At 37.6% G+C, this 26,846-nt stretch overlaps 1 protein-coding gene across 1 annotated transcript in view; it reads left to right on the top strand.

Annotated features, from left to right (window-relative positions):
* The first annotated feature begins 8 nt into the window (after nucleotides 1–8).
* The window catches only part of asb10 (ankyrin repeat and SOCS box containing 10), a 55,740-nt gene continuing 28,902 nt past the window's right edge, over nucleotides 9–26,846 (top strand). The window contains exons 1-2 of the mRNA XM_039753237.1: nucleotides 9–347; nucleotides 20,169–20,436. Of these exons, the coding sequence (XP_039609171.1) occupies nucleotides 119–347; nucleotides 20,169–20,436 (497 nt within the window). The 5' untranslated portion in view covers nucleotides 9–118. The remainder of the gene's footprint in view (nucleotides 348–20,168; nucleotides 20,437–26,846) is intronic.

Below are 26,846 nucleotides of genomic sequence, written 5' to 3'. Positions count from 1 at the left end.
GTACTTCTCAAGATTGGATTACCTATCTTTTAAAATTTCAGGAGCTTATATATTTACTTTTTGCTGAAGACAAAGAATATTTTGGATTTCTTTACATAAAATATATTTCACAGTGATCATGCAAAAGACCATCTTTAAGACACCCAAAAAGATCCGCAATGATGTCATAGTGACAAGAAAAGCTGAAGGGCAAGAATTATTGTACTGGAATGCACTGAGTTTGGGAGATGAAAATACTGTTATCAACATTATTAACGAGTCTGAGACAAATAGCATGCTAAATGTAATTTTTGACACCAGTGATGTTGAAGAATGGAAAAACTACAGGTTCAACTACAGGGGGCTGAGTATGTAATATAATTTTTCTGATAGCTACATTTGTGTCTTTTCATCAATCGGACTGGAAATGTTTTTAAGTCTCATAAATAGTTGCACTTTTGCTGAGAGGTTAATCTGAAACAGACAATACATGAGCAGGATTTTTGTTTAGATGATTTAATTATATTACTTTAATTATGCAGAAAAAATCATTTAAACAACTCTACTGTTACTTTTATTTTGTGTTTTGTATTGCATATGTATAAATTGAATGAAAAAAGAGAAAAGGCTTTGCTTTAAAACAGCATTTTTGAAAGCTGACTATATTGTTTGGGTCTCATTTCACTTATTGCAATGAAGCTGTTAGTGAATGACTTTATCAATTCATTTCCACTCAGTTTAATTTTGTAAAGCCCTGTTCACTGAGTGCAGGGTCAATGTGCTGTAACAAATTTACATATAAAATGCAAGTACCACTTTACAAATCACTATTATATAAAGTATACACACAAAGATGCACATTTGATTAAACACTCAGTAAAACAAAGCAGTTTCAAACTAATGAACATAATTGGAACTTAACAATATATGTCCATTTGCATTATCAGTAAACTATTACAAACCTGTTGCTTAGATGCAAATTAGTGAATACCTGTAGTGAAGACAACAAAGATGAAGTTAGTAAGTTAGATTTTATTCTGTTACTTCTAGTAAAGAAATATTTATTTAATAGCCTGTAAAGCCTGTGAAGTGCCCTTCAAAAGTATTCAGACCTATGATTGATTCTCTACTTTGCTGAATAACCAATCATGCACTGAAATGTTGTTGGTGATACTTTTATTTCAAAGCAGTGAAACTCAAAAGTATTTTTGATGTGCCATTACTTTATGTCAGAAGAAAGTATTAAGAATAAAAAAAGGATCTGAATACATAAGCAAGGCTCCTTATATGTACCCAAAATATAATTTGATTAATCAGAGTGATTACTAATTTCTAAAATATAATAGTTTATTTTTAAATGTAATAAGTATCTTAAATATGTATACAACAGAGAAATGTTAGTAATAAAAAAAATATTCATATATAATAGGCATATAAAGTTATGTGTTCTTTTTGTCAGAATATCCATCACAAATGTATAATTGTTCAATCTTTATCTAAAGTGGCGCTCATTTCTACTTTGTCTTTTTTACCTTCTTTTATGCTTCTTCCATTTCACAAGCGTGTAGCTGTTATACCATGTATAAAAATATGTACACAATAAGAATGAATGAAAAGGCTTTGGTTACCAGAAGTAACTTCATTTATTACCCATAGAAAGGCTAAGATGGAAAAGGGCTGTTGTCAAAGTAAGAAGAGCAAATTTAACATATGTCTTCAGTGACTTCTTTTTGGGTTAGAAAGATGACTTCATTTTGGTGGTTGGACTAAGGGCCATGTTCTGGGTTGTGATCCTCTTGGCTATGGAAAAAGAAGGAAGATGGGTAATCAGCTGTATCACCTCAACGTTCTTTTTTGGTATACCCTTAAAATTCTTCCTCATAAGAAACAGATTTAGTCTAAACATCTGAGACATGCTTTTGTTTTATTATTCAGCATCGACGGTGTTTCATTTTGCTCATTGAGATTTTTTGGTAATTGCAGATTACATGTATTGTTATTATTTCTGGTCCGGTGATTTCTACTGTACTTAACGTTTCCTGATTATGATGTAGGTCACTATGACTATCACAGTAACTGGTAGTGTTTTAGTTGGTAGATCAGGACTTTACGTAAGAAAGGACTTGGCTTTCAACTGTTTGTTTTCTCCTTTGCTGTAGAATTAAAATGCTGATAATTAAACTTATGAGGATCTAATGATCTACACCATGGCCTCCTATCTACTTATCTGGTCATTAGTTACCTTTGTCTCCCTTCTCTTTTACGATCAATGATTTTTTAATACAACTCATATAAAATGGTAATGTGCTGGTGTTTTTTGATTTTAAATGATGTTTTAAAAGTACTTTTGCAGTCCTACTAAACTAAAAATAGCATGAACTTTTGCAAAAAAGAAAAACATAAATGATGTGTTATCTCATTAAATTAGTGTAAATATCTAAAGATAGACAAGCCAATCACTTCTATTTATTGTCTTATCTCTAGCTGTGGCTAACTGCATTATGTTGTTTGTGTTCATAATTTTTATTCCATGTGTTTAAGTGAAAAGAAAATCATAGGAATATATATTTATATATATGATGGCACCAACTTGCATTAAAGGTGTGACAGCTAAATTTAGCAAAATTGCAGTAACATGAACCATGAGTTCTTAACCTTTTCAATCTGAGGATGCACATTACAAAATCAGTATCATATATATCTTAGAAAAGGATTGCTATCATAAGTGGTGCAATAAAGAGAAAAATATCAATGGCCATATAAACAAAAGTAAATGTTTTTGTTTCCTTGTAAGATTATTTGACCCATGAATATTATTAAAAGATAAATTTAGGAAACAAAAGTATTTTTAAAACAAAACACCATGTATTTTCAAAACCTGCTTATTTCAAGCAGGGTTACAGGGCAACTTTAACCTATGTTAGCAACCAATGGGCACGAGACTGGGGACAACACCCAGACAGAGCCTATGTTCATCAAAGGGTGAATACATACACACACACGCACACAAACACACACACAGGACATATTTGCAAAGTCAATTCACTTTACCACTATGTCTTTGTACTGTGGGAAGAAACTAGAGCCCCCAGAAGAAATGCACACAGACACAGGGTGAACATACAAACTTCCATCAGGGAGGACCTAAGGCTTGAACCTAAAATATTCATTACGATTCAAAACAGGAATAAATCCCTGATCTGTATTACTGCCAGAGGAATTGCTTATGTGTAAGCTTTAGTAAAGTTGGGAGAAAGAAATTCTTGGGGTGTGGAGTGAGGACATTTGTGTTTTTTAAAGGACAGTATGAAAGGTCATTTAACTTAGTTAATTGACTAATTGTGCTATTTAAGGAATGAAACAGTTAAAAACTAATTGATACAGTTTATTTACCTTGTTGTAAATAACTTTTTTTTTAAATAATGTTTTTCAAATGAGCTCCACAACTAATAATATACTTTTCAAAAAGTAGTGCGCAAATAGTTTAACTTACCCCAGCTTCTGTGTAGCAATTAAATTAACTGAGAAAAAAAAATGCTAGATTTTGTCCTAAAAATATATGCACTATTTGTATTTATATGAGTGATAGCAAATGTTTAACTCCCAACTGTCATCGCACTGAACTTTTTAATATTTTCTGGTATTCTTAGAGTTCTAAGTTGTCTAATAAACATGTCCTTCACAATACCAGTAGAATGACATTAATCAAACTACTTTAAAATAGTGTAACAATAATTAATTCTTTCTCACAGAGGCACATTAAGCTTCATACAAAATCTATTTTGCACCTCTGTTACAGATTTAGATCTGAGGCACTGACAGTTTCTCATGGACACTGAACTGCATTTAGCATACAGCACTGCCACGGCACACTATATATATATTTATATATACCCACTCAATTCACTTTTCTTCATAATTCCCTGAAAATCATCACATTCTTGTTCTGCTCCTGTTATTTTCATTTTGACGTTTGAATATTATGCTGTTGTCCCTTCACCTAACATGCATTTCTGTTATTTCCTCCTCTCTCTTCCTTTCTTATGCATGTTTTTGCTATCAGTTTGAATGTTTAATAGGATAATGATAATATATTTTATTTAAATAGCACCTTTCATGTGGGGCAGCACGGTGGCACAGTGGTAGCGCTGCTGCCTCGCAGCAAGGAGACCTGGGTTCGCTTTCCAGGTCCTCCCTGTGTGGAGTTTGCATGTTCTCCCCATGCCTGCGTGGGTTTCCTCTGGGTGCTCCAGTTTCCTTCCACAGTCCAAAGAAATGCAGGTTAAGTGCATTGGCAATCCTAAATTGTCCCTAGTGTGTGCATGGTGTGTGGGTGTGTGTGTGTGTGTATCCTGCAGTGGGCTAGCGCCCTGCTCGGGGTTTGTTCCTGCCTTGCACTCTGTGCTGGCTGGGATTGGCTCCAACAGACCCCCGTGACCCTGTGTTGGACAATGACTGACTGACCTTTCATGCGTGATGGAAGGTGAAAGCACTATTCAATTTTTTTTTTTTACTTTTGTAATGATGTATAAATTGGATAAAGCAGTTTTTTTTTTTTTAATGACATGTCTGATTGACTTGCACCTACTGTTGCTGTTTACTGTGAAAGAACAACTGTCTCCTGCCCTAATTGCTTTATACCTGCTACTGTGTATTTGAAAAGCAATCCAAAGAAATAACGTTACCACTTGAGTCAGAGTCTCCTGCAATTGATCTGTGCCTAAATTTTGAAACTGTTTTAAATTTTTTAACTTAGCAAAAGTGAAGCCTTCTTAATCTCGTTTAAAAAAAAGCTAACATGTATCATAATCACCACATTCTTTGAACTATAAAATGTTTTTTTGTTGGATATTTACATTATAAATAACAAACAAATTATTATACTTGGCAAAAGCTTTACATAGGGTACTAAAAATATTATACATATAAATTTTTATGAAAAATCAAATATAGCAGCATAAAGGAATATTAAACTTTATTAAGTGATATGTTTCTTGTATCAAAATATGACGACTCTGCTTATTAGCATTAAAGCTAAGGAGCTTACTTCTTGATTAATAAGATAAAGTAACCTCGGAAATATCATGACTAGGAGTTACCTTCATTATTCCTCAATGTAATACTTTATAAAAACTTTGAAATCATTTATCAATTCTTATATAAATTCTCTTAAGTGCTCTAGAGGACATTTATTCTATGCACCTTTACACAATTTTGTAAAAGTGAACAAAATCTAAACATTACTGTTGCCTTTCCATAAAACCAGTAATGAGAGAGGTACAAATTCCCTGCTGGCTAGTTTCTTAAAAGCTTCATTCAATTCTTTTCTTCTATCTTATGAGAAGAGTTCTAATCAAGTGAGAAATGTCATACTTGTGTACAGAAAACATACTCAAAACACAATCGATTTCAGGGGTCTATCTGTTGAATTTTATCTAAAACCAGGTAAGTGCTGTGAAAGGTAGGAGGTAAAATCCGGAATCATGCGCATTTAAGGTGCTGCTGTAAAATGCAAGGCTTGACAAAAGTCAAGAAGAGAAGTAGGGACAAGCTGGACAGTGGGCACATGGGTAGCTACTTAAAAATTGCACCTGCTTAAAATTATTGGGCAGGAAATATATACACAATAACATCTTAGAAATTGACAGAAGTCCATGAATTCACATTGGCCTGGCTTGCAATGGAAAACAAATCCTGTTCTAAATTTTCCATGTACAGTATGTGCTCCATTCAATACTTAGTATCGTTAATTTAATGGAAATCCAGTCATCCACCCATTACATAAAATATGGAACCAATGTACAAGACGTAGAAAAGCTCTTATCTGTTGGTTTTTGCCACCACAATCATTCTACAATAAAAACGAGAGATCTTTGTTTTATGAATGTCACTGTGTGTTTGTCTTTCTTAGAAGCCAGTGTTGAAGTTGCAGAGACACAGGCATCCTTTAATAATTAATTCAATAATTGGCTTAATGCAGTAATTCGATATGGTATTTTTTAACCAGCAAACAATTAAATTTCACTGTAGAAAATGAAACACATCTGTTTAAAACATCAGATGAAGCTTTGTACTTCCTGAATATGCATCCTGAGGACTAAATGAAAGGTGACAACCGTGGAACCTAGCAATGTGAAAATGTACTGTACATCTGTAGTGCTATGGTGGACCATTATTAGAAATTATCTGCAAGGAGGTTTAGTTGTGTTTTATGTGCAACACATACTGAAGGACATGTTAAAACACTCTGCTGCATTGAATCTGTGCCAAATATACAGGGGCAAACTAATATAATAGATTATAATAGTGGTGAATGTGGTTTTAGTGTTATTTTAATTTTTTCTCTTATTTATACACTCTTTTTGCAGCTAAAATATATAGGCAGGTTCAAAAAGCAAAAAAGTAAACCAAAAAACAAAAAGGAAGAAATTATTGGCTCACTTCTCTACTCCCTTCATTACAAAGCTAGATCTTCAGTTCCTGACAAAAGGTACAAGGAAAGCTGTACATTTAAATAGTCAAGAGGGTTAGGATGTAAACTGTTTTTGTACTCTCTATATCTAAGAGATATCTGCCAACTAGAATAACAGAATTATTCTATCTAGCAGACATAATAATATACTTATCTTGTTTTTTTTTTAACATGGAGGAATGTCAGTAATGTCTGCTAACACCGAATTTGTTAAAAAGCTAATCTTCCATAATAATTTAACATTCATATTTATTCAAGGACTCAATAACTATGATTTAAATCATGTTATTTTTCTTATGAGGACACAGACAAATTTACAAATATCAAATGTGGAAAACCTGCCAGTTTGAATGGTGTCCCTTCAGAATGTTATACAACTTTTTCTTTTAAACCATTGCAGTTTAACCATCACACCATCTACCTGAAGGGAGGTCTAGAAGTGCACCATTCTGAGATTCATGCCATGCCGACTTGCCAGACGCCGATACTGTCACCTCTGGCTGTTGTTCACCCTGTGTAATAAAGAGTCCAGACAAACATAAAGGTTTGGGGTTTTCCAGCCCCGTATACTGTCAAGATGAGTCAAAGTAGATTTGTACATTAATTGTAGGTTCTAACAGAGACTGCCCAAATGGCGGAATGGGGGAAGATTTATGATGTGGGACCGGAAATGAAGAGTGATGCATGCTGGGAAGGAACCGAGATGAATTCTGGGATTGATGACATCATCAGGACTCGACAGAAAGAGGGCGGAACTGGTGATGCGGAATGAGGAAATGGTAGCAGGATCATGGCGGTGGTGCGTCTTTCTTTTTGTAGGATAAAAGAGAGAGAGGTTAGTACTCCACCAATCTCCTCTGGCATGTGCTTTCATGCTCCCGTTTAGGTCCTCCCGCGGTCCCCTACTCACATGTGTGTGACATGACCCGTCCCTCAGCCCAGACCCTTCAGGTCGGGCAGCCCAAACCGAGAGGTCGTGAATCCGGGAGAGGGCATTGGCGTTGGCTTGAAGGGGACCTCGACGATAAGGTCCAAAAACCACCTGGTGACTCGGGGGTTCGACTCCTTATGAAGTGCCATCCACTGTAAGGCGGCATGGTCCGTCACCAGAGTGAACTTGCGACCCAACAGGTAGTACCTCAGATGAGTCACCGCCCACTTAATGGCCAAGGCCTCCCTCTCCACGGCCGCATACCTGGTCTCTCGATCCAACAGTTTCCGGCTTAGGTAGAAAACGGGGTGTTCGACACCATCGATGCTCTGGCTCAGCACGGCGCCCAGGCCTGTGTCCGAAGCATCGGTCTGGAGAATAAAAGGCAAAGAAAAATTAGGAGTTTTCAAAATTGGTGCCGAAGTCAGGGCCTTCTTCAAGTCACTAAATGCCTGTTCTGTCTTGTCGTCCCATGCCACATATAAAGGAGCCCGTTTCTTTGTGAGATTAGTCAAGGGCGCTGCCCTTTCGGAGAAACGGGGCATGAACCGGCGGTAATACCCCGCTAACCCCAAGAAGGCTTGCACCTGTTTCTTGGTAATCGGACGGGGCCATTCCAAGATGTCTTGCATTTTGGAACATTGTGGTTTTACTTGTCCTCGCCCCACTAGGTAGCCTAAATATTTGGCCTCCTGTAATCCAAAGAAACACTTGCGTGGGTTAATGCGGAGACCGGCTTTCGCTAGCGTTGAGAGAACTTTAAATACCTGCAATATATGTTCCTCCCAGGTGCCGGAATAAATGACTACGTCATCAAGGTAGGCAGCACAATAGGACTGATGGGGCCTGAGCACTCTATCTACCAGACGTTGGAAGGTCGCAGGTGCCCCGTGCAGTCCAAATGGGAGAACCTTATATTGCCAATGTCCACTAGGGGCACTAAAGGCAGTTTTTTCTTTTACAGATGCCGCTAAGGGAATTTGCCAGTACCCTTTGGTCATGTCAAGAGTAGTCAAATATCGGGCCATACCCAATCTTTCAATAAGGTCATCGACCCAAGGCATTGGGTAAGCATCGAATTTGGAAACCTGGTTCAGACGTCTAAAGTCATTACAGAATCTCCAAGAGCCATCTGGCTTAGAAACGAGGACGATAGGGCTGGACCATGGACTGTGACTTTCTTCAATAACGTCCAGGTTCAACATCCGTTGGATTTCCAGCTCTATTTCTGCACGTTTAGCCTCCGGGAGGCGATAGGGTCTTTCCCTGACTACCACCCCGGGTTCTGTAATGATATCATGTTCAATCAGCGAAGTACGGCCAGGTGATTTGCTAACTACCTCAGGGACGGCTAATATGGTTTGCTCTAACTCCTGTCTTTGTTGGGTTGTCAGTTCTGGACCGAAGTTAAGAACTGGCTTATCTGCGAAAAGGGAGAGGGCCATCCCGGAAAGCGGAGTTTCTTCCCTGATTCTCCATGGCTTTAATAGGTTCACGTGGTAGACCCTCTCGCCCGGTCGACGATTTGGTTGTTTTACCAAATAATCGACAAGCCCTTTTCTTTCTTTGATCTCATAAGGGCCCTGCCAATGAGCTAATAATTTAGAATGGGATGTGGGCACAAGCACCATTACTCAATCTACCGGGTGAAATTCCTGGAGTACCGAGTTCTGGTTGTAACACCACGCTTGCGCTGTTTGAGCACGTATCATATGTTCTTTTAAAACAGGTCTGATTTTAGTTAATCTATCACGCAGTTGTGTGACATATTCTAATACATTAGTAGAAGGAGGGGTTTCGTCTTCCCACCCTTCTTTTACTATATCCAAAAGTCCCCGGGGTTGGCGTCCATATAGGAGCTCAAAAGGGGAAAAACCCGTGGAGGCCTGAGGCACCTCCCGGTAGGCAAAAAGCACAAGAGGCAAAAGCTGGTCCGTTCCTACAGTCCGCACTGACTACTTTGCGTAGCATCTGTTTAAATGTCTGGTTAAACCGCTCTACCAACCCGTCCGTTTGCGGGTGATAGACAGACGTTTTGAGATGCTTAACATAGTAACAGTAACTTGGCCACCTCCCTGAACGTATCTGAAGTAAAGGGAGTAATTGATCTGTCAGGACTTCTTTAGGTATTCCAGCGCGGCGGGAGGGCTTGGGGGTAGCAGCGCGTCCCTGTCGAGCACCGCGAGCTGGCCTTTCTGATCCCCCGGTTCGGTGCACCGCGAGTTGACACTCCAGGACCTCTAAAAGACCCTTCATATTCTTGAATGGATGTCTTCGGACCTGCTGGGCGAGATAGCTAAGCATGGCATTAACTAAACCTTCGCATGCCAGTTGTTCAACCACTCGGCGTGCCTGTGGTCCTTCTGACCTTAACCAGCGGCCCATCTAACCCCAAAATTCAAAAGCTTGAGCTCGGGCAGGGCGATCCGGGTCAAATTGCTGATTCCTCCATTCACTCGCCTGCTGGTCCGACGTGATGCCGTAGTGGCTGAGTATTTCAGCTTTCTGGAGGTCATAATTCGCAGCTTCCTCCTCGGGGAGATCATAATAAGCCCGCTGCACGGCCCCCTTCAGGTACGGCACTGATATGGATGCCCACTCCGTCCGCTGCCATTGATTCCGGGTGCTGGTGCATTCAAAAATCCCTAAATACGATTCAATGTCGTCTGCCTCGGAGAGTGGAACGATAGGAGGAGGTAGAGGTCGAAGCGGATCAGGTCTTACTGCTTCTGCTGAGGCCAACCGGGCTTTGGTATCCTCCAACTCACATTTGGTCGCGGCTTGTTCAAGCTGCAGAGCTTGGATTTGGGCTGCCATTCCTGTCAGTTCGGAGTTAAGGTCCTGTCCTTCAGACATTTTTCAGACTTTCTGAATCCTGCCGACTACGCCACTGTAATAAAGAGTCCAGACAAACATAAAGATTTGGGGTTTTCTGGCCCTGTATACTGTCAAGATGAGTCAAAGTAGATTTGTACATTAATTGTAGGTTCTAACAGAGACTGCCCAAATGGCGGAATGGGGGAAGATTTATGATGAGGGACCGGAAATGAAGAATGATGCATGCCGGGAAGGAACCAAGATGAATTCTGGGATTGATGACATCATCAGGACTCGACAGAGGGAGGGTGGAAGTGGTGATGCGGAATGAGGAAATGGCAGCAGGATCATGGCGGTGGTGCATCTTTCTTTCTGTAGGATAAAAGAGAGAGAGGTTAGTACTCTGCCAATCTCCTCTGGCATGTGCTTTCATGCTCCCGTTTAGGTCCTTCTGCGGCCCCCTACTCGCACGTGCGTGACACCTGCTAATACTAAGGCCGGTTTTATACTTCATGCGATGCGACGCATGCTCCTGCAGACGCTACTGCTACGCAAGTGTTGTACTGTGTATACTTGCACAAGTACTTTACATTAATCTGGAAGATTCCACCAGGTAGCAGTACAAGGTATTATCATGGTGAGAAAAAATTTGGCTTTACTGTGTAGTGAATTGTCTGAAACATTCATTAAATTCTGAGGACACCTTGTCACAGTAAAAGAATTTTTAATGATTACATTCATCAGTCATCCATCAATCCAGGGATGTACCCATTCCAGCAAGGATCAGGCACGAGACAGAAACAATCCCTGGACAGGGAATCATCTCATCGCAAGGTGAATACAAGCACACACACATACACACACTAGCATCATTTTAGCATCACCAAATCCCAAAAACTTCATGTCTTTGGAAGGATTCTGGAGTAGACTGTGGAAACCCATCAGGAAAACTTGCTAACTCCAGGCATCAGCACTGCCACTCCGTCACCATGCCACCCCCACATGTGTACAGTAATCCCTCCTCGATCGCGGGGGTTGCGTTCCAAAACCCCCGCGATAGGTGAAAATCCGCGAAGTAGAAACCATATGTTTGTATGGTTATTTTTATATATTTAAGCTCTTAGAAACTCTCCCACACTGTTTATAAATATTATCCGCACAGTTATACAGTAAACTCTCGTTTATAGCGGTTGATCCGCTCCAGACAGATAAATGAATTTCCAAGAAGTAGGATTCTTTATTTATAAATCTAATATTTTCGCAGTTAGAGCATTGAAAACCTGTTTATGACCTTCTAAATATGTTTTTTAACATTATTAGAGCCCTCTAGACATGAAATAACACCCTTTAGTCAAAAGTTTAAACTGTGCTCCATGACAAGACAGAGATGGCAGTTCTTTCTCACAATTAAAAGAATGCAAACATATCTTCCTCTTCAGGGTGTAGAGGAAAGTAAACAATCAAAAATCAATAGGGCTGTTGCGCTTTTAAGTATGCAAGCACCGCGATAAAGCGGCGCAATGAAGGGATCAATGTGAAGGTAGCCTTTCAGCATTGTTTTACAGGCACGTCAGTATCTTCCAAGCAAACAGCCACTGTGCAAACAGCCCCTCTGCTCACACTCCGTCCGGAGCAGATAATGGGGCCAATCATACGCCTCCCTGATGGTATTGCATGATGGATAAGTATTTGCCTGTATTTCTCAGAGAGAGTGAGAGAGACAGAGAAAAACAAACAATGAAAAATCAATACGGGCTTTTAGAGCTTTTAAGTGTGCAAAGCTGCGCGCGGGAAGCATATCGTATATCATTTAGGAGTTTTATTTAATAGGTAATACGTGCTCTGATTGGGTAGCTTCTCAGCCATCCGCCAATAGCGTCTCTTGTATGAAATCAACTGGGAAAACAAACTGAGGAAGTATGTAACATAAATTGAAAGACCCATTGTTCGCAGAAATCTGCGAACCAGCGAAAAATCCGTAATATATATTTAGATATGCTTACATTTAAAATCGCGATGGAGTGAAGCCGCGAAAGTCGAAGCGCGATATAGCGAGGGATCACTGTAATTATTAAATTCATTATTTAAATGAATTTAACGACTTCTGTGTAAAATGTAATATACATACTGTAATGCATTTCGTTATGAAAGTGTTATCAAGCATAAATCTAAGGATTCTAAATGTGCAGAGTGCTGAAATATCATAGATTTAATGTGTTCTGTGAGGTGATTGCTGCTTGCTACTGCTGTCAATTCAGGAGGAAACCCCAGAAGCATGTGGCGATTAACAACTGGGTCAGTTTTAAGATGACATTTATGACATTCTACTTTAATGACAAAATAAATTATGAGATTAAAGTGAACATTTCAAGATTAAAGCTGAAATTTCCACTTTAATCATAAAATAGACCTTTTCACTGTGTCCTTACTTTTTTTCTTTGTGGCTCAATTACGCTGCCATACATTCTGATGCTGTTGTGAAGGTGAAAAAAAAGACAGCACAGATGATGGTATGTGAGACTTTTAAAATGTATCATGTCATTACGTTGGGGAATATGTGACGCTTGAATATAAAAGCACCACAAATGCATTTGTATGTCAGCATTCATCGAACCATTCATCAAACATCAAAGCACGCACATCAATCCTGTAAGCAAAGTGGCTTTCTGTCACATGCAGATAGTAAACAGAGACTCTGATGTCATGCTCAGACTTGATTACACTGCATCCCCTGACTTTTTGCTGTTACTGCAACTCATGCATGCATCACATTAATTTCTGAGGACATGCTCAAAGGACATGTCAAATGAACGCTGGGGGTGAGTTGCAGCAATGATGCCTGCATGTACACGTTCTAAGCGTGAAGTATAAACCGGCCTTAATGGTGGTAATGATACAGCACTGCATTAACACATCGAAAAGAAAAAAGCAGATGTTATGTCTGGCAGTGGTGTGTGTTCGAGAATTTCAGCATGCTTATTAATGGAAAAAAAAAGCCAACACACAGACAACACACAAGATTTTGTTACTGCAGTTTTATCCCTTTACGAGTTGCTTAAGAGACAGATCCGTACAGCTTTGAGAACACAATCAGATGCGCTGAGCCCTCAGTATATGAGATTTAACTGTTTTAGTGTCACGCTTTTGTTACAGCAGATTAAATGACAGGGGGGTTTATCGCTTTTAATACAGTGTCCTACACAATCCCGATAAAGGAACAGAAGCTTTGTAATGACCATAAACGTAATCATTTTAATGAGCACATCTACGTGTTTGCCCACATATCCATCCATTTTGTAACTAGTGGATATAGTTCAGGGTTGTGGATGAAACCATCTCGCAGTCATCCACTTACACACAGGGGCATAGCGGCAGTGACAATAACAGTTAATTAATTAAAAATTGAGGCAAGTTTCAAACAAAGTGACTTGTCACCATTATTGAAGAAGTGAGCTGCTCCATTTGTTAATACTAACATAAAATGTATTTAGGATTTCAGTGCTTGAAGTGCATCTCCCAATTAATGCGATATGTACATGTATAGTACAGCAAAACAGCATTGCTTTACTGTTGAATACGAATATGCAAACAATAAAATTGTGTTATTCGTTTGGTTTTTGGGGCAAACTAATGTTTATAAGCATAACCCCTAAAATGTGAAAAACATAGAAAAAACACATATGTCATATGACTTATATCATATATATATTTTTTGATAAACACTAATAGCAGCAAAAGTAAGGCATGTTGAGGGCCAGAAAGCTATGATGACAGACCAGAGCTGACATTACAGTGCATCCGGAAAGTATTCACAGCACATCACTTTTTCCACATTTTGTTATGTTACAGCCTTATTCCAAAATGGATTAAATTCATTTTTTTCCTCAGAATTCTACACACAACCCTATAATGACAATGTGAAAAAAGTTTACTTGAGGTTTTTGCAAATTTATTAAAAATAAAAAAATTGAGAAAGCACATGTGCATAAGTATTCACAGCCTTTGCCATGAAGCTCAAAATTGAGCTCAGGTGCATCCTGTTTCCCCTGATCATCCTTGAGATGTTTCTGCAGCTTAATTGGAGTCCACATGTGGTAAATTCAGTTGATTGGACATGATTTGGAAAGGCACACACCTGTCTAAATAAGGTCCCACAGTTGACAGTTCATTTCAGAGCACAAACCAAGGTTACAGAAAAAATTCTGCTGCTTTGAAGGTCCCAATGAGCACAGTGGCCTCCATCATCCATAAGTGGAAGAAGTTCGAAACCACCAGGACTCTTCCTAGAGCTGGCCGGCCATCTAAACTAAGCAATCGGGGGAGAAAGGCCTTAGTCAGGGAGGTGACCAAGAACCCGATGGTCACTCTGTCAGAGCTCCAGAGGTCCTGTGTGGAGAGAGGAGAACCTTCCAGAAGGACAACCATCCCTGCAGCAATCCACCAATCAGGCCTGTATGGTAGTGGCCAGACGGAAGCCACACCTTAGTAAAAGGCACATGGCAGCCCGCCTGGAGTTTGCCAAATGGCACCTGAAGGACTCTCAGACCATGAGAAACAAAATTCTCTGTGAATATCCTTGAGCAACCCAGCCAAAGCCCAGACTTGAATCTGATTGAACATCTCTGGAGAGATCTTAAAATGGCTGTGCACCGACGCTTCCCATCCAACCCGATGGAGCTTGAGAGGTGCTGCAAAGAGGAATGGGCGAAACTGGCCAAGGATAGGTGTGCCAAGCTTGTGGCATCATATTCAAAAAGACTTGAGGCTGTAATTGCTGCCAAAGGTGCATCGAAAAAGTATTGAGCAAAGGCTGTGAATACTTATGTACATGTGATTTCTCAGTTTTTTTATTTTTAATAAATTTGCAAAAACCTCAAGTAAACTTTTTTCACGGTGTCATTATGGGGTGTTGTGTGTAGAATTCTGAGGAAAAAAATTAGTTTATTCCATTTTGAAATAAGACTGTAACTTAACAAAATGTGGAAAAAGTGACGCATTGTAAATACTTTCTGGATGCACTGTATCGGACCAAGATCTTTTGGAGTAAATCCTTTCTACACCTACTCTTCATTTTATCTGCAATAATCACTACATGTGGCTTGACTCATTAGTGTACATGTTAGTATAATAGTTTAGGGGTACAGTATATTTTGTGCATATCCATATGTGAAATAAGATATCCATCTGATTTTGACTGTTTGACTAATTTACTTTTAGTGGATTGAAACCGATCTACTTTTTACTAAAAGATTTGCTAAAATTAACTTACTTTTTGTTGACTAAAACTAATAATATTTAAGTGACTAAAATGTTGCTAAAACTAAAATGTAATTTAGTCAGAAGACTAAGACTAAAACTAAATCAAAAAGTATTGTCAAAATTAACACTGGTCTGTCATCTTCATACAAGTGAAAATTAACATTATGTTTTCTAATGATAGTTCTCAGTGGAAACATGTAAAGTGAAAACAGTAAAGGTCGCAGTACTGAGCCCTGCGGGACTCCATATCTCACTTCTGTGTATGTGATGCGTGAGTCAGTGTCTTGCACCGCAAAGACAAGGCTGAGTTTCAGTATTTTAGCAAATTTAGTATTTCAGCTTTATTCACCTCAAAACAGGAACAGCAAGGTTATTTATTGTACCATTCTACTATACACAGACACAGCAAACAGGCAGGGTTGGGGCCAGGCCAAGTTATAATGTTCTCTGCGATCACCTTGTAGTTATTTCTGTGGCGGTGCAAATTTGCGGCTGCCTCAGCGACAGATAAGCAATCCTCAACAGGCATGGCAGTCGCACTTCTGCATGTCGTCCCATTGGGGAGGGTCTCAAAAGAGTTCAGAAGGCTCACAGTACAATGACAGAGTTCTGTCAACACATTTCTGGATGTACCAGAATCAATTTGATAAATAAGAACTAAACCAAGCAATGACAGTGCCTGTGAGACCAATGTCATTTTCTTCCCCATGTAGTAAAACAGGATGGTCTATGGTGTCAAACGCTGCACTTAAATCTAACAACATAATTGATAACAAAATGTTATTTACAACTTGTGTTAGTGCCGTTTCTATACAATGACCAGCGCAGAAGCCAGACTGGAATTTCTCAAAAAAAATTGTGGTGTGTGAGAAGAAGAAGAAAGGGTAAATTTGAAATGGGTCTATAAATTTTAAGTGTAAGTCGGTCTAGGTCTGGCTTTTTAATTAATGGTTCGATAATTGACACTTTTAGTACATCGGGAACTGCGCCATTCAATAATGAGCTACTGATAATGCTAAGAATAGGTGCTGCCAGAACATACATTGATCTTTTATCTAGTTTTGTTGGCACTGGGTCTAAGGAACAATTAGAAAGTTTCATTTTAGAAATTAAAGTTAAGACTTCCAGTTCTGTTAGAAGGTAAAAATTTCTAAAGTGATGTATGCAAGGTAAGACAGGGTTTGCTAAGCTGATAGTATTCTTGATTTTCTCTTTAAAGAATACTACAAAGTCTGTAATGCTAATGTCTGGTGGTATTTTGTACTGTAGTGCTGAATTCCCAGTTGTTAAATTTGCCACTGTTTTAAACAGTACATGGAGATTATTATTGTTGATATCTATTATTTTAGAATAGTAGTCTGAGTGGGATTAATAGAGATGTCTGGCCATGCAGTTAGAAAGACCTGCAGTTTTGTTGCTCATTAAATAAATAAATACATAAACAGATCAATAAATAAACATGTACTATGGTCTGAACACACACCAAAATGACTAAAAATGAAAAAACATTTAAAAGTGAGGCATTATACAGGCATATTGCTGTTTGTATAAAGGAGTCCCAGTAGCATTTCTTAACATATTTTAACGGAATAATTTGTTCACTGTAGTCCTCAGTGTTAGTGTGTTGGGGGGCGTCAGTTTTGTTTTAACTCTCTCCTTCGCTACTACTTGCAGAGTGTCCAGAGTCCAGAGTGCATCACATAACTAAGCCTGCCCTTTTCATTAGCTTGTTAATTCAGTGGGCCTCAGAGATATAGATGGATGTCATTTCTCACATTAAAGGGATACAGTCTCCTAAGGAATAAGAGTCTGCTCTGCACTTTCTTATACAGTTCCTCTGTGTTCTGAGACCAGCCCAACCTATCATTCATGTGGTCCCCCAAGTACATGTATGAGTACACAGTCTCTACATCCGCTCCCTGAATAGTGACCAGACATAGAGGGTGTTTGGTGCAGTGAAGTAAATAAGCAGTTGCTTGGTTTTACTGATGTTAAGTTGTAGACTATTATTTGTGCACCATGAAACAAAGTTCTCCATGTAAATCCTATACTCTGTTTCATTGCCCTTATCAATACACCCCATTCAAGCAGAGTGACATGATCTCATGTTATATTTGTAGTTTGAGTGGTACAGAGTGAAGAGAAAAGAAGACAGAACTGTTTCTTGTGGTGCTCCAGTGTTGCTCACATCCATATCAGAAACAGTCCTTGAGTCTCACGTAACTGTGGTCTGCCGAACAGATCTTCCATTATCCAGGACACTATAAGCATATCTCTGAGCTTACACCTTAACAGGGATGGCTGAATAATATTGAAAACACTGAAGAAATTGAAAAATGTAATCCTCACAGTGCTGCCAGTTTTGTCCAATTAAGAATAGGCTTTGTGGAGAAGACAAATTATAGTATCCTCCACTCCAGTTTTTGTCCGATAGGCAAACTGCAGTTGGTCCAACTGATCTACCTCAAGAGGACTCATATAGTCCAGGACCAGTCTCTCAAAGGTGTTCATCATGTGAGACATAAGTGCCAGTGGTTTGTAATATTAGTTGAAGAGGTGCCTGTCTTCTTTAGAACAGGAACAATATAGGATTTTTTACACAACAGCAGCACTTTTCCGGAAACTTAGAGACAGACTGAACAGGTGGCAGAGGACGCCATATGTTTGGGAGTAAAACCAGACTAGTTTAAACCCCCATTCAGACAATGGGGAAAATGGGTACACTCCCTACTAACATAATAGATCAGCATTCAAGCACATATTTTCTTTATGCTGTGTGAGGAACAACTATTAACTACTCAAGTGTTAGTGTTTTGTTGCTATATATGTCCCTGACCCTTTCTTGCAGAAGACATACATATTGCCATAGTTCCAAGTAAATTTAAAAACTGCAATAATTCACAGAAATCTTTATTTTTCTTATGTTTCAAAATCTACAAGCCTTAATATCATTCATGCTAAGTGTAAGTAGCACTTAAAATGACCTGTTCTGTGTCTGCTAATCACCTAGCAGTGCTTTGTATTCTTGTGTTTATGTTTCTCATCTCTCTTTTGTTGATCCTTTTCTACCCGAGTTATGCCACTTACTTGATGATGATAAAAATCCTCTTTACAAGCAAGGTGTGGACTTTTTGTTGAGAGCAATGCTACAAACACCACTAAGACCTTGAAGAAGACAATATGGCATATACAGCTAGACATACAATAGAACAGCAAACTAGAACTTTATTTTGAATGTACATAATGTTAGTTAGAGGTTAGGTGGGTTTTTACACAAACTGTAATAGAGAAATTTATACTTAAAAAAAAAAAAAAAACAGTAAACCCTTTAGTTGCAATGCTGAAGGGTTATTTGATGTATCTATAGACCCTAACAACTAGTAAGTATTGTGGAAGCCTGGTTTTGAAATGGGTGGCTACATGTTGAAAAAGAATAAAGATAAAAGCATGCCCTTGTAAGATCTTTCATTGGTATTTGTGTTTTACATGAAGGTAGATTCAAAGTTATCACTTTCTCCTTCATTGTATATTATTAATAATATTGTTCATAGCTACCCTTTTGGTCTGTTTTTCCCTTAATCTTTCTCTTACATGATTCTTTCTCTCAGAATGTGTCTTTGAATTCCAAAAAACATTTGATATTTTCTGTTTGCAAGTTGCATTCATTTTGTCTTATATTCTTGCCACTTGGACCCTTTTATGTTCCATTTTATTTTAATTTCAGCTTTTTATTAATTTGGTTCTTCCCTTTGTGGACTATGGCCAGCAACTTATCCTGGCCAATACCCCCAAACCGCCAGATGGAGCCCTCCCTGCAACATGGAGATGCCCGGAATGCCAGCAGGGAATCATGGTATTTGCAGTTTTAATGCACAGCCCTGCTGGATAACGTCGGGGCCACCAGGGGACGCTGCAGGGAGGCCCAGAGACTTATATTTTCCATAGAGCCCGTAAGTACGTTACAGTCATGACGACAGAAGAAATAAAGTACGGGCTGAAGAAAAAGAGGAGTTTTCACCTGACCCGGAAGTGCTGGGAAATCACATGGACTGGGGGATCAGAAGCACTTCCGGGTAAAGGACTATAAAGGACTATGGGAAACTCCAGCGATTTGAGCTGAGTTGGGAGGAAGGGTGACAATGCGTCTGGGAGTGGAGGATTTGATTATTGTTATTATTATTGATTGTTTATTGAGTATAGTGGAGGTGGAGGTGCTTTGTGCACTTTATTATTGTAAAAATAAAATTATTGGGACTTTTGTCTGGTGTCTGGCGTCTGGCGTCTGGTCTGAGGGTTCAAGAGGACGACAGTGCCCCCTATCTGTCACATCTTCTTCCAAAACTTGTACATTTCACAGATACCAGTTTTTCAGTTTTAATTTAAAAATAATTATTAGGTTGATATGTACTGTATCAATTTGGAGTGCATATTTTTTATCATTCCACACACAATGCTTGATAAACACCGTGTTTACGTATGAAACTGCACATTTGTCAGGACAGAACAGTGAAACATACAGTACTTGGCTCTTACCTTGCATAAAATGCTGCTAGGATATGCTCTATTTCAGTGATTCTGCAAAGAAAAAAGAAGACTCAGAAAGTAGATTGATTAACTAATCTTATTTTCTACATAAAACTGCAATTAGATACAATTATCATATATACCAGGGTTTAACAGTATGCTTTTTGTTGTTCCTAATCCATGCAGGGCTTTGGTCTCTGACCTATGAACAGGAGTTGACAACTCCACTTCATATCACCGCAGGTAGAGGTTATGTGGACTGTTTAAAGTATCTGCTAATGAGAGGATCAGATGTGGAGCTAGCTCCAGGTGGCAAAACTGCTCTTCATGAAGCATGCTTAAATGCAAGAGAAGAATGTGCCAAGCTGCTCCTAATGTATGGTGCCAACCCCAACTCTGTGACAGAAGATGGATACACACCTCTTCACCTTTGTACCACACCAGAGTCTCTTCAGTAAGTATACTGAATGTTGTACATGATAATATAGTACAAAACAATACATTTAGCTGTCAAATGACTAATGCTATTTTAATGTGTTATTCGATTATATACTACTTTTTCAGAATTAATTTATAGTATATATGTCATCAGATTATATATATAAAAAAGGGGGTGAAAACAAAATGCTGTAAGCACAAGTAGTGGTGACAAAAGAAAGCCAAGTCAAGGGCATGAATGTCAAATGTATACCTTTCCACACTGCAAAACTACACCCATTAGGCAGTGCCCCAGGACAATGCGGAGGTAATACAGTGCTAAAATAACCATTCTAGTTTAACCAAAACAAATTCTGTAGATGGAAATAATAAAAGATGGAAAAATATTTAGTAATACCTTCAGCTACAGTGAGGCCATATTAATCTGTGGGTGGACTAAACCAGTTTTTGGATGCATGCTAAGAGACTGAGGTAAAATAAACAAAGTATAAAGCAGTGTAATAATAATAAGACTGAAACAACTTTTTCTGTATTATAGTATGGTTTTATCGAGAAAAATGTAGAAAATTATGTATATTATCTATGCAGAATAAATTCTGAGAAAAAGTGTTAAAAATTTTAAATCAATAACACTATAATAAACACAAAAAGCCTTGTGATGACTGATGGCAACTTGTATACATTGCATACACTGTACATTTAATTCTCAATGTGCTGCATTTAAATCATGTAAAAGCTATTTGTGTTATGTTAGTTTGTTTTATTTTCATGTCATAATCAGTTCTGCTGTCTACCACACTACTTGGTAACTTCTTCCATGTATCTATGGTTCTCCTTGTGAAGAAAAACCTCCTAAGATTTGTGCAATATTTATTCATAAGAAGTTTCCACCAGTGTCCACTTATTCTTGTTGAAGAACTGTACATATTTTAAAGTAATAGCCTGGATCCACTGTATTATTTCCTTTTTATATTTCTTAAAACTTCAATGAGGTCACCATTTAATTCCCATTCATCTAAAGTTACAGTCCTTCAGTTAAGTCATGTTTGTCATGTCTTTTGACTAAACATTTCAAGGAAATAAACCAACCATCTCAGAGGGGTTAATGCAGATAAGCACACTGAAAAATAGATCTGTGTATAGGTGAATAGCTAATTGTAACTCTGAAGTGGTGAAATATCTAGTCCAGGAAATCCATGAGCAACCCAATGGTAATTCCTGATACTTAGCGTGAGTGGATCATCTCTTTTAAGTATTTAATCCCATCGGGAAAGGCTTTAGGAGACATCAGAGAAACAAAACTCATAACATTAACTCCTACAATTAGTGAAGACCTCAAAGTAGTACCCACCTGTTTTATTGTGTATGGCCTATGGTGACCCTATTTTGCTTTTTTACCCTCTGTATTGTGTAGACCTTAAAAACATTTTTAAATGCCATACACTTACCACTGCTTGATCAGGTATTTTAGCACTTCCTCCGCCCTTCCCTTCTACGTCTGTAACCTCTGCCAATTAGATAGTGTAAAGAAACAACTAGGTGTTAAGTTATGCATTTAATTATAGTATTATTGATAAAAATGCACAAAATATTAAAGAAGCAGAATACTATGTAAATATTGGCTTACCATACCCTTACAGCCTAAGTAATGTAGCAGTGTATCTTGCGCCCATAGGTGGCTCTTGGCTTATCTTTAATCTACAGTAGCTTGCTTTGCGATCACAAGGCTTTTGAATGGAGTATTGAAACAGGCCATATGTCAGTCTGAATATAGCCGACGAGATAGAGTTGTCTTCATCATGGTCTTTTCTTCATGGCCAAATAGTAAAGAGAGACAGGTAAAGGCAAGGTGACCAACTGTATACCATTCTTACTACAAAATACAAGCTAATGGGGTGTTGTAGTACAGAATAGCCTCTGATTCAAAACCAATGATAAATAGCCATACAATACAGTTAGTTTATCTGCCCTTTCCTGGGCCATCTACTAATTAAAGTATTCTGGTACAACTCATCCCCAAGTTGCCTTGTTTAGTCAGTTTATAGCCTTCCTGCGGGCAATGGCTTATAAGCTCTAAGTCAAAACACAGTCACCCTTGCCAAGCTGGTTTGATGCTTCATCCACCTCACCATAAATTGCACGTCCTGAGTCAGTCCTAAAGACTGGGGGTATTGGTTAGATAAACATCAAAGCACCGCTGTTCTTGTTAATGAAGTAAAATATGCCTCCTGTAACTGACCTTCTTAAGAAACAGCTTTTAAAATTTCTGTGAATATAGAAACCATTCAGAATTTCTTCAAGAAGGTTCAGAAAATCTAAAAGACAGCAAATAAATTAATTTAGCAAGTGAAATACAGCAGTTCTTAGGGACTTTTGCCATCGAATTGGACGTTTTTGTGTGGGGAAGGTGCTAACAATCATGGCTCTTGTAGACATGTCCGCAGCTGTTTTGGTTTTTTTATTTATTGCGAGAAAGCATTGAGTTTGGGAAAGAGCTAATCGAAAGCTGCAGATCCTCTCCACCTCTCACATTGCTGTGTTCTGGCATCATTATTTGTTGTTCTTAGTAAATCTCATAAAGGACTGAATGGAATGAAGGTGCAGCATGAAGTCAGTGATCACTGATAGGGTGTTTCTTTTATCTTATTCTATATTCCTCCTTTGTAACTGCTGATTACTAGTTATGATGTTTTGGTATTTTGCTCTTTACTGTTGTTGCCTTTTAAAATAAACATTTGATCACAAAGAAAGAAGGTCGCTGTTGATAAACTGCTATAGTCTTCAGAACAAGTCAAAACATGGTTGTGCAAGATTGCTGTATATCAAATTAAGCAAACCAATCTTAGCTAGTACTGCCTCAGATTTTGAAGGAGACAGTTCTCATGTCAATGACCCAGTGATGCCTCATCAGTCTATGCACTTATTGATACTTGTGGCAAACCAAGATATTTACTGATTAGTTTTTCTGACATAGGAACCTAGAAATCACTTTTACATCTATAAAATTTTTATTTCTTTTCTTTTTCTTTGTAACTTTGTTGTTTCTGCTTAAAGAATTGTAATTTTTGATTTCTATACTCTAAAGCTTATTGGATATCTTTAAAAATTTTACCCAAGAATTCTGGAAATAAGATAAATGTAAAGAAAGCTGAAATGACTAATATTCTTCAATAAGACATACAATGATCAATTTGATTACCATTTTTAATACAACATAAAAACGTCTTTTAAAAAATCACATTAATTTTAAATACTCTATGATGTGATATAAATATTTTTGCAGCATTGATATTAAAGCTTTGCAGTAAGTAGATAAAGGTAGCTTTTATTAAATGTAGCAGCATGTTTTACCACCTCAGACTGGTACTTCCATAGAAGAATAAGTTAGTGAGCTGTTAAATATTCCCTCTTACCATATAAAAGAGTCTTTCCCTAGCAAAAACATCACTCAGTAACAGAAGTCAAGAAATAATATGTAGGTTAGAGCATTCTCTGCCCCATGTTGATAACTTCCTTGAATACATTCGCAGAAAGTACAGAGGTTACTTATTGCTTCATTCAGTTAAAAAAACCTCATTCAAAATATGATAAGTAAAAAAGTTATGTTTGTTGTTACTAAATGTTTACTTTGTTAATACTGAAGTAGACTCAATTCTGAAAAATAAATTTCACAAAATAAATGTAGTATATTTGCATATATTCCCCACACAGACTTATGTTTTTGTACAATTTCTTTGATCATATTCAAAATGCTCAACAAATATGTACTGTAAGTTGCAGTATTGTTTCTGACAACTTAAAAAACTGCTGCAAATGTACACCCAAGATATTTAAAATAATTAGTAAGAATGAGTTTATTTCAACTTCTTTTTGTGGAAAACGCCATAGGAAACTGCTCAGTTTAACCACTGTTGTTTATGTTATATCAAAGGTTTTGATCCATCACTGCTTTTGTCTTTGCACATTTTACTTATCATGCTGTATAATTCAAAAAGTGAAATCTAAGCAAAAGGAAAAGTATTTATATCATGACATTAAATCTTGTTTTCCTTATTTTAAGAATTATTGACTTATCAAAAATGTGTATTTATGATAATTTAGCTTTAAGAAATCTTGTCAAGTAAATTTTGCTTACCCCATTGGCAGATTTTTTTTTTTGTTAAATAAAACAATTCACATTTAAAGTTTTTTTGTGTAATTTTTCCATTTTTTGTAGTGTACTGTTTATGCTGCTGCATAACAAATCACATGATGAAAATTAATTCACATGCACAAAAAGTTCAGCCAGCATCCATGTCTGGAATCCACATAATTTATTTAATAATGATATTTTTTGCACTCCCCTGATTCCGCTTATTAAAAGTTGTCAGCATGTACATACCATAATGTAATATTCATTATTTAAATTAAAGAATTCACTTTAGCTTATTGTTTTACATTTAAATCTCAGTTTAAATTGAAAACTTAAATGAATATCAGGATTCTATTAATTTCATGTAACTTTGTGCATTCTTTGTTATAGTCTGATTTCCCCTAATTCCAGTCCCCTGCTAATAGTTATAAAGCCAAAAATGTAGCAGTGGTTTACAAATAGTAAATAGGCTGGGACCATTATTAGCAGAACACATAACAAGTGAAATAATGAGCAGGTGAAGACAAGTGAAGTCTGGCATTTTGTGCTGACAGTTTGTGTTGGGGACAAGAAAGTGGGATGTCAGCCAGAAGGCAGATTCAGACAAAAATTGAATAATCCAGCAGATGGAAAGGCCAAGATAGTTCAGTTCTCTTTAGTCCTTTGTTGTTAAGGATTTCTGGTCCTCATGGGAAAGCTTGATTGTGCAAATCTGAGAAGGAAATGTAACCAGAGAGCCTCAATGTAGAAATAATGGAAAACCATTTCAAAAGCCCCAAGAATGGAATACTCAAAGTACTGCACTTTGATCAGGGTTGAGAGGTTTTTAAGAGTTATGCGTTTGTGACAAAGTATCACAAGTTTGAAATGTGGAAGATTTACATCATTCCATATTGCCTTTATAGTAATGTATATTGTCTAAAAGATTTAACCACACAGTCATCAGTCAAATGACTATGGTAGATGTCTAGACTTAACTCTGTTTGGACCCACAAAGGCCTATGTGCCTTTGGTAGTTATTTTCCGTATAAAAACAAAAAAATGCAACTTGAGCTTAAAAAAAATTCTAGATATCAACTGTAAGGTGCAATGATTCAGCAAGAATGCAACTGCGACAATTAGACCCAAGGGTAAACCTTTCAGTGAAGACAGCAATTTGGGTGTCCAACCTAAAATATAAGAGGGTTATTGGTTTGTTAGATGGGCTGTCACTTAATTTTAGTTTGAATAAATTAACTTATCACAAGACTTGGGTAATACTTGATTTTGTATAGCATTCACATGGCATTTGCTTCTTGGCCACCAGAACACATGTTTACTGTTAAATGTACAAGTAGACGCAGATCAAGGAGAAGACGTTAAGCCTCTATTTTAATTACTTCTTCAAGTTCAAATTTATTGTCACTTGTATACTACACACTGAAATTCTTAATTTCATGTTTCCTACTAGGGACATTAACACAATACCAAAACAAAAACAATGAATTCAAAATCATACATTGAAAGCAACACATATACTATATACATAATTTATCCAATATATAGTATTTACAAGAAATAATCATGCATTAGTCAGTAGGAGTGACTGTTCAGTAACATTATGACCTTTGGATAAAAACTGTCTGTGAATCTAGTGGTGAGAGTACTGGCAGTCATTTGTCATTTGCTAGACTGAATGAGAGAGAAAAGTGAATGTACAGTATGGCTAAAGTCTTTAATAATACTGGTAGACAAAAAGGTAAGTGCTAATCTGTGTGCAAATGGTGTGAGAGAAGGTCTTTATTTTTAATAACTGTAGTTCCACTGTAATGAATGAAAACACAAACACATATGAGAAGAGTTGAGATCCTATCCAGGAAAACTCTATGTAATTGCAAGGCAAAGAAAAGGAAAAGACCAAATGAAGAAAGGAACCTAGAAGGGTAGTTTGTCTTTTTGATATAGAAAGGCTCTGTTCAGATGGATCTTCTCTCAGCATGCTGCTTACTCATGTGAATGTCAACATTCAGTACTGGAACATCTTTTTTTTTTCGACAGTCCAGAATGGGTGGGACATGGGTTGCAATTAATGTGACATCAACCTTCTTCTGGAGCATCCTCTAAATTTGTAAGGATGGAAATGGAAGGCATGTTAGTGGCTATACAGCCCTCCTTATCTTTCTCTGTGTTCACTTAAACAACATCCAATAATGTACTCACCAAACTCATATGTTTGACACATGTAATGTCAAAGTAGTGTAAACAATGTTACAGATTTATGCTTTATCATTTGAGATGCTTTGTAATGTATCATA

This window comes from Polypterus senegalus, chromosome 5 (assembly GCF_016835505.1).
Source record: "Polypterus senegalus isolate Bchr_013 chromosome 5, ASM1683550v1, whole genome shotgun sequence".
Taxonomy (NCBI): Eukaryota; Metazoa; Chordata; class Cladistia; order Polypteriformes; family Polypteridae; genus Polypterus; species Polypterus senegalus.
This window is presented reverse-complemented; position numbering and strand designations above follow the sequence as displayed.